Consider the following 14041-nt stretch of genomic DNA (forward strand, 5'->3'; position numbering starts at 1 on the left):
ATTTTGCCCTCAGATAAGATACTTGGAGAGTATACATTCAGAACTTTTGCATGTTCAAAAGTGACTATCTTTGCCCAGATAGATGAATATCTTGGTAGAGTTAAGTTCTTGGATTATTATACCTTTTTTTCTCTCAAGTTACTATAGATGTTACCCTCTCTTTGAGCTTAGAGTATTTCAGATAAAAGGTCTGATGCTCTTTTGTTCCTCTTTTCTTTGTAAGTAATCACATCTGTTCAGTATGGAAGCTGCTAAAGTTGCCTTTTAATATTGTAGTTTGGAAATTTCAACTAGATGTATCCAGGTGTCTGCATGTTTCATTAATCTGGCCTCAGATTCAGTGAAGTGTTTCAATCTGAAGACTGGTGTTTCTTCATCTTAGATAAATTTTCTTCTATTGTTTATTGACTTATTATTTCTTCCTTGTGTGTTCCTTCTTCTCATTCTGGAACTCATACTGTTTATATGTTGGGGATCTTGGGTCTGTCCTTCAAGCCTGTTACCATTTCTCTTAAGGTATTTTTTGCTCTGTTGTATGGTAGCTCCCCTTAGGTATGACGGATGTGCTCCAATACCCCCAGTGGATGCCTGAAACCTCAAATGGTACCAAATCCTATATATACTATACAAAAAAAATGATAAAATTTAATTTATAAATCAGATGCAGTAAGAGATTAACAACAAATAATAAAATAGAATAATCATAACAATATACTATTATGAAAGTTATGTGAAGGTGGTCTTTTTCTCTCTCAAACTGTCTTACTGTACTGTAATCATCTGTTTTTGTGCCGTGGTCGACCATGGGTAACTGAAACTGTGGAAGAGCTGTGTTTCTTGTTGGCAAAGCTGTGTTCCTTTCTGGATTCTCTAGGAAATAATCCATATCCTTGCCTTTTCAAGATTCTAGAGGCCACCAATATTTCTTGGCTTATGGTCTTTTTCTGTCTTCTAAGCCAGCAACATTGCATCTCTTTGGCCATGATTTAGTAGTCAATTCTCCCTCTTACCCTTCTTTTCTGCCTACTTTTTTCACTTTTAAGGACCCTTGTGATTACATTTAATCATAATCATCCAGATGAGGCCATCTGGATAATCAAAGATAATCCTTCCATCTCAGGGTTCTTAATCACATCTGCAGATTTTTTTTTGCCATGTAAGGCAATATTCACATATTCCAGGCATTAGGATATGAACATCTTCAGGGGCCCATTCTGCTCACCATACCTGTATTGTGAAATGGTCTTTACATTACATCCTTCAAACCTCCAATTCTGTAAACAACATTAGCTGAAAGATAGATGACAATGAGGAGTGAAAGGAGAACTCAAATAGGCCTAGTGATCATTATGCTTTTTCAGAAATGTTTCCTGTTAGCCTTCATAGAGTTTATTTATGGAGTTTATTCCCTGGTACAGCATTCTCCATACTCAGTCCAGAGTTACCATGGCTGGAGTGACTAACCACGTGCTGTTGTTCTCTTACAGAATCCAGTGAACATGAAGACAAGAGTGCAGGTGCCTCAGGGGAGATGCCCTCCCAGCCTTATCCTGCACCACTGTACAGTCAGCCTGAGGAGCTGAAGGAGCAGATGGATGACACAAAGCCAACTAAACCTGAAGACAATGAGGAACCAGATCCATTGCCTGATAACTGGGAAATGGCCTATACAGAGAAGGGTGAAGTCTACTTCATTGAGTGAGTTTCACACATTTCCTTCAACAGTGCCAAAAAGATCATAGCAGGATATAAATGATGTAGCAAGTTAGACGTGGAAAAAAAAAACGAACAAACAAACATGAGCTTCTGATAACATCTTTTTTATTTGTGAGAGAATAATGGGATAGTGCCTTAACACAGTAAAGCATCCTAGAATACAGATATAAATCAAATAATGGATTAAATAATTGCACTCTACAATCTCTTATAACTGTGACTAAAAAGACAAATCTCCATGTTATGTTATTATTGAATTAGGAATAGTCTAGATATCATGAGAAAGTGCTTACTCAACTCCTCCTAGGACCCCCATCTTGTCGAAATTAAATTTTTTTTTCTATTATCTTAGCTAGTTGCAGGAATATTCACCATCATGTTCAGGAGTTTAATAGAATGCAACTATTTGAAGTAATAGGTCACAAAATAAAAAATATTGATGTTGTTCATTTGGTTGGTTGGTTGGTTGTCTTTGAGACAAGGTCTCACTATGTCACCCAGGCTGGAATGCAGTGGCAGAATCACAGCTCACAGCAGCCTCGACCTCCAGAGTTTAAACAGTCCTCCTGCCCCAGCCTCCTGAGTAGCTGGGATCACAGGTGCATGCCACCATGCCTGGCTAATATTTGTATTTTTAGTAGAGATGGGGCTTTGCCTTGTTGCCAAGGCTGGTCTCAAACTCCTGGGCTCAGGTGATCGCCCACATTGGCCTCACAAAGTGCTGGGATTACAGGGGTGAGCCACTGCACCCAGCCAAAGAAAATGTTTTTAGCATTTGTCCCCGATGTCAGTTGTCGGTAAAATAATTTGGCTTTGTATAGTTCATTATACTTCCTTTTACTATATTCCATTATATTAATTGCTTACAATTTTTATGACTTGCTAAGGAAACTGTAGTGCAAATCCTGAAGTTCTTGATAATACTCAACCTAATCTTTCTTTTAGGACATTTTTTAAAAATATAATTTTTGTATACATCTTAATAATGTCGGGCTTTTCTTTAGCTTCTCGGATTAAAACAACTTTTCAAAAATTCCAAAATAGAAAATCTTTGCACAAAATTAAGTTGTTGATGTGCACAAGACAACCAAAATGTTCATTAGTAAGAATAAAAATGGAAACTAATGTAAATGAACAACCTTATCCTCTCAAAGTTGTATAAGCCTCAAAGAGTGAAAATAATAGAAACTAAAGTTTTCAGTTTTGACAGTGGATAAAAATATGAAAACTCTGATTATTTAAGAAATACATTAAAACTGGATTTTCTTTTCCAACCTGGAGTGATTTATAACTTAGATCTCTATAGGCAGAATTCAGTTGTGAAATTGAAATGTTACCACATACCATTATTTAATTCTCACATGAAGTTGGAAACTCTGATACATGTAACCAAGGGACTACATAATCAGATAATTACTCAGTGCTCTGCTTGACTCCAACGTGGATGAGAAACAGTGTTTTGTAGAAAATGAATCAATAGTGTTCACCTTTCAGAAAATGTTCTAATTTTAAAAGGAATGAGAATCTCTTACATTATTTCTTATTGCTATAATCAATGACCAAGGCATCTTTTATCAATTAATTAGAAAATAGAATGTTTAAAAAAGTGAACAATTAAAAATAATCATATCTAGAAACATAATTTTGATATTGATGAGGACAGCATGACATCATTGCAGACCAGAACTCAAAATACAAATCTTATATATGAGGTCACAAATAGATGTTCAGAACAATTGATGTTCAGAATAAGGAAGCTGATGATATACATATTTTTATTATATAAGACAAGGGGAGTAAGGCTATATGAAAATAATAAAAGGAAAGCAGCATGACAAGTTGATTAAAGACTGTTTTCTTACAATGTTTCCAATAATGCAATCATAAAAACCTTTTTTGTGTGTGATTGTAAAGTAAACTTTCCTCTTTTAACTACATCAGGTATTGAGGTTATGAAGAAAAGGAACTTCAGAAGACAGAACTTATGTTCCAGGTATATAGAAGTAGTGAGGGTCGGTCAGGGCTTGAGAGAATCTAGCAAAATGATTCTATGACTCTTGTCAGTCAGCCAGTGTTGGCATTCAAACATGTGTAAGATTTTGTCCTTGCTTTCAAACTTGTTGGCAATATGGGGAAGAGAGACAAATAGTTATAAACAATTGATCAACAATTTCTGAATTTTGTGATACTCTTTAGGGAAGCCAAAGCTTAGAATAGATTTAAGATATAAAAGGGTCACCAGAGAGAAGGTGAGATAACATAGACTTGAAAAGTTAGCAATGGGTAGATAGAGCATTCCAGGTATGGGAGCTGTCATTAACAAAGTCCCTAGGTGTATTAGGAATGGTGAGGAAACCCCTGACCCTACTGGAGAAGTATGTATTAGTTAGTAAATCCCAGGAAATGACTGCTTAGTTTTTGTTTCACTGGATCATTAGTGCTTTGAAAGGCAAGCAAAGGAGTGGCATTTGTTGTTGTTGTTGTTTGAGTTTGTTGTTTTTTAATCTTCCTAATGTTGGAAGGGAGGACTGGTGGACAGTATTAGGAGCAGAGATGGATGGAGGTGGAAAATTAAAACAAAGTGGAGGAAACACTTTTCCAGATTGTGTCTGGAAAGTGATTAACAGAGGAGGCAGGATAGAGGTAGTCTATGACACCTGCTTTAACTTCCTCCATAGACTGGAGGCATTCTCGCCCACCTGCTCCCCAACACCCTCTGCCTTACCCCCAGTTTGTGATTTATCTGTCCTTCATAAAGGTTACCTTTGAACCTCAAGATTTGGTGTGATGTACTCAAGTATCACAGAGTGGGCAGGGAATCAGCGTCTTTTTGTCTGGTCCTTCGTGTCCGTACCAGCTCACCAACAACGTTACAGTTTCCCCTCTCTCTGCCTATGGTTTACTGTGCTTTCCTTTTTCTTTAATATTCACTGATTTTCTCCTGTCTGTTTTCACTCTTTGCCCTGGAATGTTCCTTCCTTTCCTAATTACATTTAAATCAACATTTCCACCCACTGTCATTTATCTGTGAGTACCTTTGCTTCTATGACAAAGAATTCTTATGGGACTAACAAACTCCATACTATGAAAGGCCCTTGCAAACAGATCTTGTAGAACAGGAGACAGTGATTGGGGAGGGAGCATGGTTGAGCAATAAGATATGTCTTAAGGACAAAGCCACCATGTGTCTCAGAGGTAGTCCTGAAGCAGTTATGTACCAGAATGCATGATAGAAAGGGAAAGTAGAAATAGGTTTACATTGTGGGATGGCTCAGTTGAGCTCATTCACATACGCATTACCTCACATACTTGTCGTTTTTTTGTGTGTGTTAAGAACACTTAAAATCTACTCTCAGCAATTTTCAAAAATATAGTACATATAATTTTTATCAATTAAAAAATAAGTAAAAAAAATGTTTTTTAAAGGAAAGGTAGAATACCATAAGAGGAAGGTAAACCAGAGGGAAAAGAAAGGAGAAGAAAAATGAGAGAGATTTGTGAGGGAAGAAGTGCTGACATCAGTAAAACTTTTCTCTTGTGCAGATATTGTGGGAGCTGCTTAGAGTAATGAAAGTCTCCTCTGGTAGATCCCACCCTTTCGTTAGACTTTGCTGAAGTCTGTCTCCTGTGAAATGAAGACCATGACAAAACAGAAAATAAGTGAAACAAAGGAGAATGATCCTTTGGTTCTGTGTATAAGATAGATAGATAGATAGATAGATAGATAGATAGATAGATAGATAGATAGATAGATATAATAGTTATTTCTAAATATAAAGGAACTCTACACTGAAACATTAATTTTAAATATGTAGTTTTAAAAGACATATATTAAACAGTATAGGTTTTGAATTAAGGTAACAAGCAATTCCATTTACTTGTCTTTTGTTATGCAATTATGTTTTGAAATATTTATTGGTTTATTTGATCTTGCAAAATAGTTATATGACTCAGTCCTTTAGAAGTTCTGCATTTAAGAGGTGAAGGTTTAGAGGTTCTGCATTTAAGAGGCAAAGGGTTTTTTCTGCCCTCAGCAACCCTGGTAAACTAGTGGGCCCACTATGTTTCCCACACTGCTCAAACTGCTTCCTTTGATAAAAGCAGATTTCTTCTATCCTATAGAATGACATTTAATTGGAAAAGGAGAATTGCTGAGAAAATATTTTTATGCAGCATAATTTTAAATTTTGAGTGAACACACTCTTCCAAACATGCTTTAAAATAGTAATAATGTCTTATGTTTCATAATTTTCACTGAGACTTTTAAATGTATAATACTGTGTAAAACCAGTAGTTTCTTTGACTCATGTCATCGTCTTCATTAGCATTATCTTTGAAATAGGCAGTATATTAAGTATAAATTCAAATGAGAATATGTAAATTCAAATGAGTTATTATATATCAAGCGCCCACCTTTCTAAGGGTGTGTTCAGGTTAACTTAACAACAATGGTTCATCTGTTAAGCATTTATACTCCGTTCACTTAATCCTCACTTTTTGAAACTGAGGCTTTTAGAAGTAACTACTTACCAAAAAGTCAGACATAGCCAGGGCTCTTTGATTCTATTTATTCAACAGAGGTTTATTGGTCATGTATTATTTCCTGGGAATCATTCTAAACCCTGAGAATACAGTAGTCAAGAAAACTGACAAGATTCAGACTTTCATGGGATGTAGACTGTCTCTGTGGTCCTTGTCTTTCACCAATTTGCTGTGATGCCTGCTTTACATCACCACCACCCTATAAAGTGTTTGGTTTATCCACGTTTCATAGACGAGACTTTGAGGCATCCTTGGACAAATTAACATTCCCAAGGTCACATAACTCTTTCACTCTACAGAGTCATTCCCATTATTTCATACTACCTCCGATATAAACAAACATTGGCTAAGAAAAAACCTAAACTTTTATATTACAAATAGTATTTGTTTTATAAGTTTCTTGGCGAGCAATTCACTACTCCAGAGGCTAAATGTCCCATAAAAGAAGAACTGCCACAGGGTTAATCTGGATTGACATGCTTTGGGAATCCCATTAAATTGCTTCTTTGTTTGGGAGTCAGTTTAGTTAGTGACACGAAAGAGACTGCTATTGCTTTGGCAAAAAACAAAAAGACAACAAGAACCTATTTGTTTACTGCCATCTTCCTGAATGGCAGTGAACACTATGTCATCTTAAATAACAGGTTTTTAAATGCAGGCTTTTGAAACTGAAAATCACATCTGTGAAAAATGTCATGGCTGTATATGGTTTCCACATATTTGTCAGGGCTGAATTTGCTTTTAAATTCTAAACAAACAGACAATTAGTTTGTTTCTTTTTGTATTCCTATTTCTGTATCTCCTTAAGTTTTAATTAAATCACAAATTGCCATTTCCAAAAAAAAAATTAAGCATCATTTATTAAATAAAAGATAAAATACTTTGGAAATTTATTGGATAGAAATATAAAATCAATTTTTTTAGTATGCAGCAACACCAGAAATATACTTTCTTATTCTATACTTGACATATCTTACTAGTCACAAAATCTGGTCTAGGCTTACTGTCAATCGTATTACAAAAACAGGAGATACATTGAATATTTTTTCATAATTTTTTTCTTGTGCCTGCACAAGATTCTGGTATAATTCCCAGATAGAAAATAAACGTTTTAGACAAAATAGTGTACAATACACATCCACAATATCCAAAACAATATTCATAATGAAACTTCTTTAAAAATATTCTCTAAACCCATGAAAGGTAAAATGGCAAATGCAAATATTCATATGCTTAAGAGAAATTGTAGGAATATTATTTAGGAAACAACCACTAAAGTGCTCATTGACAGTAGCTTTATTTGTGTATTACCTATGTGTAGATAGAAAAAAGTAGTGAAACTTTGGGCGAGTGGAGTCTTGAAGGAACAAGTTTCCACTGTTTTTCATGTTAGATATATCCGATCATTGCCTTTAATAATTATTTTGAAATGATGATATAGAAGGAAGAGAAAGTTGCTTCTTCTCCGAGAGAACACCAAATGGCGGATGACGCCGGTGCAGTGCAGCGGGGGGGCCCGGAGGCCCTGGTGGCCCTGAGATGGGGAACCGCGGTGGCTTCTGCGGAGGTTTCGGCAGTGGCATCCGGGGCCGGGGTCGCGCCGTGGACCGGGCCGGGCCGAGGCCGCGGAGCTCGCGGAGGCAAGGCCAAGGATAAGGAGTGGATGCCCGTCACCAAGCTGGGCCGCTTGGTCAAGGACATGAAGATCAAGTCCCTGGAGGAGATCTACCTCTTCTCTTTGCCCATTAAGGAATCTGAGATCATTGACTTTTTCTTGGGGGCCTCTCTCAAAGACGAGGTTTTGAAGATTATGCCGATGCAGAAGCAGACCCGTGCTGGCCAGCGCACCAGGTTCAAGGCGTTTGTTGCTATCGGGGACTACAATGGCCACGTCGGCCTGGGTGTTAAGTGCTCCAAGGAGGTGGCCACTGCCATCCGTGGGGCCATCATCCTGGCCAAACTCTCCATTGTCCTGGTGCGCAGAGGCTACTGGGGGAACAAGATCGGCAAGCCCCACACCGTCCCTTGCAAGGTGACAGGCTGCTGCGGCTCTGTGCTGGTGCGCCTCATCCCTGCACCCAGGGGCACTGGCATCGTCTCAGCGCCTGTGCCCAAGAAGCTGCTCATGATGGCTGGTATTGATGACTGCTACACCTCAGCCCGGGGCTGCACTGCCACCCTGGGCAACTTCGCCAAGGCCACCTTTGATGCCATCTCTAAGACCTACAGCTCCCTGACCCCTGACCTCTGGAAGGAGACTGTGTTTACCAAGTCTCCCTATCAGGAATTCACTGACCACCTTGTCAAGACCCACACCAGAGTCTCCGTGCAGCAGACCCAGGCTCCAGCTGTGGCTAAAACATAGGGTTTTTGTACAAGAAAAATAAAGTGAATTAAGCCTGTTACTAAAAAAAAAAAAAAAAAAAAAAAAAAAAAAAGAGAGAGAAAGTCTTTTGGAAAACGTTATAATTATCCTGAGGATTTTATTGACTATGGTGTAAAATCTACTCAATTTATATACCTTTAAAAATTAATGTTTATCAGCAAACTAACACATGAACAGAAAACCAAACACCGCATGTTCTCACTCATAAGTGGGAGCTGAACAATGAGAACACATGGACACAGGGAGGGGGGCATCACACAGGGCCTATTGGAGGGTGGGGAGCCAGGGGAGGGATAGCATTGGAAAAAATACTTAATGTGGATGACAGGTTGGTGGGTGCAGTAAACCACCATGGCATGTGTATACCTGTGTAACAAACTTGCACATTCTGCACATGTACCCCAGAACTTATAATAGTAATAAAAGTGTTTGTTTAAACCAAAAGTCATCAGTCTGTTATTACTGCCTCTGAACCTATATCACTACTACTATTGAAACAGACATTTTGAATTGCTATTGACTCCAGAATATTTACCTGAACCTTGTTTATCTTGTTCAGAAGATTGTTTTATGCAATTAAATGTCACAGGCTTTAATCTCTTGTTATTCTTCTGGCGTAGTTTTTCCCAGGGTGGGGGGAAATATCATTTAGCTATCAGTTTAAGATTGAGATTCAGAATTGGCTATTTGGAGGACTTATTAATCATCGTTTTAAGTCTGTTTCTAGTTTTAGAGAAAACAGAGCAAAGGAAAGGAATGTGTTTAATAATAAAAGTTTTTCATTTCACTAAGAACATTTCAATTGATGAAATTGAATTTTTCCAATAGCTATACAGCAGCGAAAACATTTTGCTCTGGCGATGTTAAAGAAGGAAAGAAAAGAAAAGGAAACAGAAATTAGGAATGGAGAACATGTTTTAATATTAGGTTTGAATTAGGTTACCCTTGAAGATCCAGTTATGTATATACCTAAGAAATGGAAAAGAGGTTTGTGCCCTGACTGGACGAACAATAGAGTGAATAATAGAGTGAATGAAAAGCTGGAACAGAAAAATAGAATATGACATGATCTATAAGAAAATTTTAAGTTTTGCTCCTAACAAGTAGTACATCCATTGATAGCATTTCTTAATAACATAATTCTTTAATATAGCTTCTAAGACCAAATATTCATATGTAGATTATATGAATCAGCTTTCTAAGAAGACTTCATTTTAGAAAAATATTCAGATTTGAATGAAGAAAAATTGATTTGAAAGTGATTCTGGGCCAGGTGTGGTGGTTCATGCCTGTAATCCCAGCACTTTGGAGGCCAAGGCAGGCAGATTGCTTGACCTCAGGAATTTGACCCCATCTCTACAAAAAAAAAAAAAAAAAAAAAAATTAACCTGGTATGTGGCATGCACCTGTAGTCCCAGCTACCTGGGGGCTGAGGTGGGAGAATCACTTGATCCCAGGAGGTGGAGGTGGCAGTGAGCCAGGATCATGCCATTGCACTCCAGCCTGGGCAATAGAGTCAGATCCTATCAAAAAAAAGAAGAAAGAAAAAGAAAAAGAAAGTGATTCAAATACAGGATTTAAGTTTATAAGGAGAAAACTTTTCCAGTGATATTATCAATGCCTCCTCAATCACAGTGCTGTCTTTTGTCTCTATGAACATGGAACTTAATATCATACTTATTAAGTACAAAGCATTTACACTTAAAAAGGAATTCAATAATTACTATCCATAAATAGTAGGTAAAGGTCTGTTTCTAAACTACTGGCAGAAGCTGGGAAACAGACTCTTGATTACTATTCCAGGGAGTGAAATGAAGTACCTCAGTATAAAAAGTCAAGTGTGAAGTTCCAGATGCCTCTGGTTTCAGACCAAAAAAAAAAAAGAAAGAAAGAAAGAAAGAAAACCTTGTACCTGGAAGTCAGATATATCTGGGTTTAATGCTAGCTGGCTCTTTCAGTTTCATGCACTAGCTGTTTAGCCTTGGGCAAGTTACTCACCTTCCCCCAACCTGGGTTTCTCCATCTATAAAATGGAATTCATAGTACTTATCCACAAAGGCTCCTTAGCATTAAGTGAAGGGACATTTCTGAAAGTTCTGCTGCTTTCCCTGACACAGTAGACAATCGAGAAATGACACAAGATAGTGAGAATAACTTTGCAATGGTGTGCTGCACTGTAAATAGCTTTTCCTGTTGAAATGAAGCATGTTCTATGTGAGAAGAATGTTTTCTCAGAAGATAGGGTATTATTTAACCTGCTGCTTCTGTCAGTTTGGCAAAATTTAAGCTTACAAGTTGTACAGGAATGTCTGTTCATTGCTGATCTGCCTATTGCATATTTTCAAGGCCATTCTGATATGAATTTAAACTAAAAATGCGGACTTGACTGAAATTTCACTTCTGGCTTGTTCCAGTCCTCTAGACAGACCCAGTGTTTAGTTTAACATCAGAGAAGAGTTTGGGATATGCCCATATGATAAACCATTGTTTTTGGTTTTCATCCAAGTTTTAAAATATGACATTGACTGAACTTAAATAGCTACTGGCTTTTTCACTTGACCTCTCACTTTTCATGATCATCACATTCGCTTTATCCTAAAAATACATGAAGTAGTATATTAGTGTGATTCAAAGTTCCTAGAAAATATGTGTTGCATTCTCCGGCTGGAATAAGAGAAGTTTCTGTGCAAATGTAGCCTGTGTATGTGTATGTGTCTCTGTTAAGGAAACTTGAATTGAAATATAAAATTATCTAGCATTGGCATTTTCTTTTCCTGATATTTATGTGACATACAGTTTGGATAGATGCAGAAAACTGATGTCATGCACCTGAATCTGCCCTAGCTAGGAACTGAAAGGAAATAACCTCCTTAAACCTGATAGTACACAGAATGTGGAAAAAATCCCTCAATGATCCCATTTTGAACACAGTTTCCTGCCCGACATTTAATTCTGTTTGCAAATGGAATTATTAAGGTTTAAAATATGTAATTTAAGGGAAGTGGAAGAGCTGGTTGGTCTGTTGTCTCCCAATGCATTAAAAATATCCTATTTGCAAGGAATCTTGGAGGAGCCTGCAAATTACAAGGCTGGTGAGAACCACTGTTGAAAAATACTGTGCTGGATCTTCATGTGATGTTTAAGACAATTACTGGAGGTAACTACTACCCACATTGCTTTCAGAATCGTTTCTGAAGATCAGCTAAAAATGGTGTTAACTATAAGAGACTCAATCTGTCAAAATGTATTAAAGTGACATACCGTTAATGCTAGTTCAACCTAAAAAAAATCAGCCTGTAATGAAATGCTTTATATAAACTCAGGAAAGCTGGAAAATTCACAGTTCTCTACTAAATTAGCCAGTATTTGAGACCCATGGTGGTGTGCAGTAGAAATGGTAATTGGACTCTCTGCAGTGGCTTAGTAATGTTCCCTTAATACTTACCCAAGGATGTGTTTGCTTTTGTGAATATGTCTAAGGAGCCTAGAAATGACTTTTCTCCAAAAAGGGGAAAGGATTTGGAAGAAGTAGGTGAGGACAAAAAGAAGAGAAATGTATTTTCCTGCTTACTTCCCAAGATTTCTCCCCACCTCATAGAAACATACACACACACACACACACACACACACACACAATTTGAACTGAGGCATGTCTATAAAGAGCATTTTTTAAGTGATTTTTTAAAAAATAAAAGCAGCAAACACTGAACCCAGTGCCCTTATCCTCACATTAGGAATAGTCAGAACCTGCATCCTTAAGCTTCAAGTCTTTAGTTCAGAAGAAAATGCTGGATTATGTTGACATACAAACGAAGGCCAGAACCAGATGAAAGTGTCTGCAATACTTTATATCCTTCTAAAACTTGATAATGAAGCACCACCAGATTTTACAAGGGTCAAATTGAGGAAAAATAAAAGCTGGCATAGTCTCCTGATGATTTATTATTTGATCAAATTCACTGCCTTTATCAGATCAACTTATTAGAGCCCGTTGAGAGGCATTTATCATCGAAGAGCTCTTAAATGTTAAGAATGTGATGGAGAATACTTTGTCTTTATCCCATGTGAAAGTCAGAAATAAAATGGCATCTTCTTCAGGAGCAGAAATTTCATGACCCAAGGGTCTTTATGTCACAGTTCTCAAATCATAGATGGCTCTATACCTACATAGATGGGATGGATGATCATTCAGAAAATGCTATTTGAAGAGTGATTTAACACCTCAGAATAGCTTTCTGCTACCCATCTTGACTCCATCCTCCCTCCTTCCTGCCTTGAAAGTTCCTCCATTAAGAAGGAACTTGGTTTTTACATATTTGTGATTAAATATAGTGCCTGGGTGAATTTTCTGACCTTCATTGCAAGTACAGACTGGTTTATCAGATTATCTAGCTAACATTTGTGGTTATGATTGGCAACATATAGTTAAATTTCATTAAATAAAGAGAATACATGTGAAATTTGTATCATCATTACCATTTTGACCTCCTTACAACTGTGCTAAAGTATGCCTGTTACCTGGCTCTGATTTCCATCTTCTCTTCTATTCTTCCTTTCATGTTTCATTCATTGGCCTTCTGACTGTTCCCTGGAAACACCTCACATGTTCCCACACCTGTGCCTTTGCTCATTCTTTTCCCAAGGCCCTCACAAATGTTGCATTCTTGATAATTTGTCCATTGGTAGATGAGATCCCTTGAGACAGCTGTACACAGTAAATATTTTGGCCTCGATGAGCAATTACTAGCCATGAGTGGTTCTTGAATTGTAATGTGCATAAGAAGTACTGGGAGTGCTTGCCAGTGATGGAGATTGTGTAGCCCCATCTCAAAGATTCTTATTTCATAGTTCTTTGTGGACCCAGAATATGTATTGTTAATATGCATTGTCCACCAGGTAATTCCAATGCAGGTTATTTCACAACCACTTTAAGAAACGCTAAGAATATGTCTCCTTTACTTTTTAAATTTCTGGCAAAAGTCTTACAAGAAAACATTTTTTCAAAAATATTATTTTATCATTAATTTCTGGAAATTCCATTTCAGAAACATTAGAATGCAGGCAGTCTTGTCCCCTACCTTCTAAGCTGGGTTGAAAGTATTTGGATGAAAGATAGTTTAATGTGAGTTAATAAAATTGCTATTAATCACTTATTGAGAAAATGCAGGAATCCCAAGAACAGGCTATAATCTGCATCACTTTTGTACTGCCTCTGCCAGCTCTGTAGTTAAAGGGTAACAAAACAACTGTTTATGAAAAGGGTAGGTTTAAGATGAAAATAATTCTTTTGCAAAACTCAGGAAACATTATCAGAGCCGGTGGACTGTGCTGTTCCAACTGGAGAATCCTGTATTTGTAATAAATTCCTTTTGCTCTGGATGAGTTCTGCATTTTCAA

General features: G+C 37.2%; 1 protein-coding gene and 1 pseudogene across 7 annotated transcripts in view; both read left to right on the forward strand.

Annotated features, from left to right (window-relative positions):
• Window positions 1–14041, forward strand: part of MAGI2 (membrane associated guanylate kinase, WW and PDZ domain containing 2) — a 1465424-nt gene that overhangs the window by 963159 nt on the left and 488224 nt on the right. For all 7 annotated transcript variants that reach the window (XM_073009192.1, XM_073009190.1, XM_073009193.1 and 4 more), the window contains one exon: window positions 1488–1698. In XM_073009192.1, coding sequence (XP_072865293.1) covers window positions 1488–1698 — 211 coding nt within the window. The remainder of the gene's footprint in view (window positions 1–1487; window positions 1699–14041) is intronic.
• On the forward strand, window positions 7724–8658 carry LOC103226668 (small ribosomal subunit protein uS5 pseudogene; annotated as a pseudogene).

Source organism: Chlorocebus sabaeus, chromosome 21 (genome assembly GCF_047675955.1).
Source record: "Chlorocebus sabaeus isolate Y175 chromosome 21, mChlSab1.0.hap1, whole genome shotgun sequence".
NCBI lineage: Eukaryota > Metazoa > Chordata > Mammalia > Primates > Cercopithecidae > Chlorocebus > Chlorocebus sabaeus.